The sequence below is a fragment of the Dromaius novaehollandiae genome, chromosome 3 (genome assembly GCF_036370855.1).
Source record: "Dromaius novaehollandiae isolate bDroNov1 chromosome 3, bDroNov1.hap1, whole genome shotgun sequence".
In the NCBI taxonomy this organism is placed as follows: Eukaryota; Metazoa; Chordata; class Aves; order Casuariiformes; family Dromaiidae; genus Dromaius; species Dromaius novaehollandiae.
The window spans coordinates 110105085-110111084 of record NC_088100.1 but is presented as its reverse complement, the minus strand read 5'-3'; the positions used below and the strand labels follow the sequence as shown (position 1 = coordinate 110111084).

At 38.3% G+C, this 6000-nt stretch overlaps 1 protein-coding gene across 24 annotated transcripts in view; it reads right to left on the bottom strand.

The window, feature by feature from the left end:
* NRXN1 (neurexin 1) overlaps positions 1-6000 on the bottom strand; it is a 719531-nt gene that overhangs the window by 474681 nt on the left and 238850 nt on the right. For all 24 annotated transcript variants that reach the window (XM_064509774.1, XM_064509775.1, XM_064509766.1 and 21 more), the window contains one exon: positions 801-1102. In XM_064509774.1, coding sequence (XP_064365844.1) covers positions 801-1102 — 302 coding nt within the window. The remainder of the gene's footprint in view (positions 1-800; positions 1103-6000) is intronic.

Below are 6000 nucleotides of genomic sequence, written 5' to 3'. Positions count from 1 at the left end.
AAAGATATTCCAATCAAGCTGCAACTGTTTAGAGAAACAACAAATATGTTAAGGATATTTCTTAAGACAGACATTTAGGGCAGCAAAATATAGCACTTCACAAGGTTACATGTTACTACCAATAGAGTACCTCAGAACATTAATATACATAACAGTTTAATGCCACATACGTGCATATATTGTACATTTAGTTAATACATACAGTATACACACATACATGGAATTCTCCTCACCCACATCCCTCCCGTCCCAGCCTCAAATTTAATTAGCGAAGTACAAATCCCCTTTCACATCATCAAGAATAAGCATGCAATTTCCTACATATTTTTCCGCTATTTTTGTTTAGTTTAATGTGGCATGACACACAAGATGCCTCCACACAGCGCATAAACTATCTGACAGTGAATTTACTGCCCACTTTTTAAGAGAGAAAAATAGAGAAAACATTGGTTTAAACTAAAGAGTTGCAATTCAACTAGAGAAACTCACGCCCGATGGAAAGTTATCAGTCTTGACTAATACAAGACCAGAAGGGCAGACAATTGTACTAGAGAAATACCTAAGTGATACCTACAGTCTTTAAGACAGTTGACTGTAATACTATCTCATGCAGACAGCCACTTGCCCTACTACTTTCTAGATATGCCCCTGCTCAAGTGTGGCAGGAATATCCCTCTTTGTGCAAATAAAACACTAATCAAATGCTTGCTAAACATCCAGTGTCACACTATGCAATTTTCAAGTCATCAAACATTTAGTCATAACAAAGTCAGTTATTCTTGTATCCATTGTACTGTTACCTGACGCAGATTCCTGGTTACTTTCACATCATGCCAGGCATTGTCATTAAATTTCCCATTCACAGGTTCCACCAGTGCTTCAAAGGCCCCTGAGCCCAAATTAATGACCAAGGAGACAGCTCCGTTTTTCAGCGCAAGATTGACATAATCAGCTGATTTTCCTGTATGAAGCATCAGTCCATTCCTCTGAAGTGTTTTAAATGACAGAGTTATTTCATCACTGCTACTCTGTATGGGATTCTGCGATAAATCATAGCAGAAGTATTCTGATCCCTTGAACGTCGCAATATATTCTTCTTTTCCTAACAAAGAAAAGAAAAAACAAAAACAAATAAATCATTGGCACATAATTAAAAATAACACTCATTAATTATTTGTATAAGTAATTCAACAGCATTAGTATTAGGCACTGTATCACAAAGTAATTCCTTTAAAATGATTAAAATCCATGAAGTAAAAAAGGTAACTGTAGTGTTTGCTGTGAACATATTTTCAGGTGTCTTCTCACAGAATTTTCATGGCTGTGGTTAAACTTGGAAAATGTACTTTAAGTAATGTTAATATGTTTGCTGATAAACAGTTTGATCTAGAACATATATAGGGACATAATGTTTAAGTGAACACGTAAAGCAAAGTGTTGTTTCAGTCAAAGCCCAGATCTTCTCCTTCTAACACCTACAGAAACCCCAGCATCTCAAAAGGCACGTAGAGCCTAGATAATTAAGTGCTTAGGCCAAAGGTCTTGAATAAACCAAAACTACAAAAACGTTCTCTTAAGAATCTGTTTCAGGACATTTAGATACATTAGTAAACAACTAGTTTTTCTGGGATGTGTTTTTATTAGCTAGGATGTGCCATACTGATTACTTACTTAGCTTATCCTGAAAGTGACCGAGCAATACAAATAGCAGAAGCTAGGCCTTCAGTCTCGTCAGAAAAGAGGGTATAACAACATCTCTTAAGTCTTATATACACACACACACAAACCTCCTAATATTACATTATGCTTGTACAAAGTTTTGCAGCTATATAAAATCATAGGGTTTTTTTTTTTTTACAGTTAGCTAATAATAAGTGGTAGCAAACTTTCAAGGGAAATCTGTAAGTGCTGGTGCAGTATGGGAATAAAGGCATGAAAACCTGGTGATACCAAATTTCATCATCTGTAAGAACAATAAACCCACTCTCAGGAACAAGGCTGCATAGAACAGCCTATGATACAATCAGCACAGAAACCAAACGTATGGATGAATATATAGGTGAGGGAAATAACGACAGTGGGAATTTAAGAGAGATCGGTGAATGAAAGCATAAAAAAAGCAGACAGGAGAGAATGGTTTTTGGAAAAGTCCCTGGGCATAACTGTCAACTACTGCTCCATCTCACCTGCAGTCTCCCTGCCCTGGGTGGTTGGTGTAACACACATGCTAGTTCTCTGTAATGCTGCTTTTACTTTAGTTAGCACAGCGCAGTAAGTTCATATAGTACTGCAAAGTAACTTTGAATAGCACTACAGACAATAATTATATTTTAGCTCAGATTTATAGTAAGAATATTAAAAGTTAACAGATGGCAATTATTTTGAAGTGCTATCTCACTGATCTGTTCCAGAATCCTTCAGACTTTAATCCAAGCAGACCATTACCTTAAAAAACAAAGTGACTGTCCAACTAGGGCGCTCTGCATAAGCCCAAAGCAGGCTTTGGGATAATCTCGACCCAAATCAAGCAACACAGAGCTGCCACTGCCTTACATAGAGTTTGTCACAGGAAATTCACGGCTGGATTTCACAGCCTAGGCCTATTTTTAAAATAAATACTTTTATAAAAAGAAAACAAAAAAAGTCTCTGAGGACCTTTAGAGGCGCTCTTCCCTGCTATCTTTTGAGGACACATCTCTCACAAAATACAAACAAAAACAAACAAAAAATCCCCAGTCAGTCTCCAGTCTCAAGCACTAGGTTAAGCAATGTTCCCTCTGCTCATCACACACCTTACAGACTGCTTCCTATATTGGCCATTCCTTACACACAGTGAACACGCAGTAGGAGCTATAAGGTAATGAAAACGTTGGTATAGCCTAACCAAACACCTCTGGATCGGTAAAATGCGGGTAGTTAGTACCTTCACAGACAAACCCAATTACCTTTCTGGGAAAGAACTCACAACCAGGTGGCCAGGCTTGCGAGCAGAAACGGTTGTGCAGCCAGAAAGGCTCTCACACAAGGGCCGTCTCATGCTCCCAGCTTCTGGAGGACAGCAGTTTTGAGCAAATGTTTTCCTTTTTGACAAGAAATTCCACTCTGGACAAAAATGACATTCTTACAGGTGTCTTAAGTAATGATTATTACTGAAAAATAATAATATTTCTGTTTTTAAAAGTCCAGTACTTTATGACCAGACAATTTTTACCCGCCATAAATCTGTACCCCTTAGGACAAATTTCACCCTTTGTTAAACTCATTTGAAATGTGATCTAGATTCCACGTGCAAGACTGAGGCAAAAAATATGGCCTATTTAATCTGTCCACATCTTTACTTTTATCTTTGGCACAGCCAAGAGTAGAGAAGCAAGGAAATACCTGTTCATCCTGCTTATAACGCTTCCTAGGCTGTCAGACACCGCAAGTAAGGGATGCATTGCAACGGACGCTAAGGACACGCAGAATTTGCTGCGCCTGTTCTCCACGTCTTAAAAATTCCCATTTGCACCCACGGGCCTGCAGGCAAATCACAGAACCACATGGGCAGCGATGTGCCCGTGACCCTAACGTGCTTCTGCAGGGGAGAAAAACTATGGCTCATTCTGCGTAAAGGCTTTGAAAATGATGCGTTTGCTGGGACGTCAATGCACTAATAAGCAGCAGACTGCAGCAATACCATACATACCATTGAAGGAATATTTAAGAAAGGCATAAAATGCTCAAGAGCAAATTTCTTTGCTATGGATTTACAGAAGTCCTATGCTTACTGCAAAGCTGTACTAAAACAGCACAAATAACTATTTTTAATAGATGATACAGCTTAAACGCGGCAACTTGTGAAAAGGCTACACGTACCATGTATTTAATGGCTTAGAAACACAGAAAGCCAAAGGATACCAACAAATCAACCTGCCCTATATTTTATGTATATTACACACTGTAAACTACTACTGTAAAACCATATCATTTACACAGGCACGGAAATGCACGGCAGTATACACGCATGCCAGTCACATCCACTTCTTAAATCATTCCTACGGGAGGGCCTGAAGAAGCAAGCAGGAGTAGTCACTCAAGCTCTGAATGCTAACAAAAAGAATTACCGTCTCGTATTGCAAATAGAACCACAATTTACACAGACTTGAAAAAGCCTTTAAGGTTAACATTTTTGTGCCTTTCACACACTTCTGTAAGTATTCAAGACTAAATCTTTTTGACTTAATAGCATTCTCCTTGAGGGAGAAAATAAAAGGCCAAATCCCTACACCTCTTTATTGGAAAAAACAGCTTGAGTTGTCACTGGAAAGATCAAATCAGCACAGCTGTGACTGAAAAACATGTATTTAATATGGATCCCATCAGATGGCCTTTCAGTAAAATCACTAGCGGTAATCTCTGATTTTTTTTCTCCTTCTGCAGTATATCCTTCAATCAACGCCACGATGGATTACGCACTCTAAAGAATTCAGTTTTAATTTCTGAACTCATTCCCATTCTTTGTGGCCTCTGTAATAAGGTCTACAATACTTCTTGGGTATGTCATTAACTGATAGGTTTAATGATCTTCATACGTGCTACCTAACAAGGATTAAAGAGATAACGCAGTTCTTCCCTTCATACTACTGTACCACATTCACCCTGGCACATGAGTTGATCAAAATCAATTCCATGTGAAGCTTCCTCCCTTCCTCCCAACCCACAGGGCAGAGACTAGACTGTAAAATTGTACGATCAGTACTTAATCGACCTGATTTATTAAACCAGGCTGATGAGGGCAGCAATTAGATCCCACATTTGGTGAATTTCTGCAAAGTATTCATGAGCGAGGGGTATAACCTAGTTAGCAGTTTTAGCCACAAAAGTGTATGAAACTGAAATTTAGAGATCTTTTTTCAGTGTTTTTTTTCCTTTTTTAAGATATTCTGAAATATTTAATTTTTAAACAAATTCTTTTGGCTTTGCTTCAAACTAACATTCATTTGTTTAAAAATTGACCTTACCCTAAAAAAGATTAATCCCCAAACTGAACACAATAGGTAATTTTGCTTCAGAAAAATATTTTGATTGAGAAACTTGAAAACTGTGAGGAGGAAAAAAAACCCTTTAATATCATTTTTTTCTGACGATTACTTTTTGGCTCACCTATGAAAACAGAAGCATCCATTATTTGCTATTTTTACATGGGAGGATTGTTTGGCATATTCTGTCACCAGAACTCATTGTAGTATTATGATACAGAATCTTCTTGCTAAGGCTTTGCATTGTAAACCAGTAACAAGAGTCCATTAGGGTAGGGTAACGCTGCATCGGTGTGCTGGTACTTGTCAGGTAGGTCACAGCCATACTTCAGATTTCTGGAAGAAGAGTATTAGCTGTTTCCCAGGATAGCTGGAAAAGGTTCTAATCTGGCATCAGTGTGTTCATGCACTGCAGAGTTAGAAGATTAATCCTCCCCTCTGTGGGACTCAAGATAACTTGAACTTTCAGAATTTCCAGCTGGCTAATTTGGATAGCTCACCTTTCACTCAAGCCTTTTCTGCTAATTTGGATGTATAAGAGATGTACAGCATCCAAATATAGTTGGAAAAAATACTCTGACCTGAGTGTACACAGACAATCTCCAGAAGCAGAAGCATACTGCAGAGCATCTGGGTTGGGTCTGCTTGAACATTTTTCTGAGGAAGGAGGTGGGGAAGCTACAGCCTTACTCGCACAGCCCACCACCTGAACTAGCTAGATCTATCAGTGCAGTACAATATATGCACAGCTCTACTGCTTCAGAACTAAGCTGGAAAATCTGTACAACACTGCTCTGTAGGTTTACCAACAACACTTACACTAACTTTAAGATTTCCTCACCACTTTCTTTTGTGTTGCAGCCATATCCCTAAGTATCTAATTCAGGAACATGGATTACTTTCCAAAAACAGAAATGCAGGCAGGTTTGCTCTGTAATTCTTTACTCCAAATCACTTTTTACATCATAATTTTTCTTTA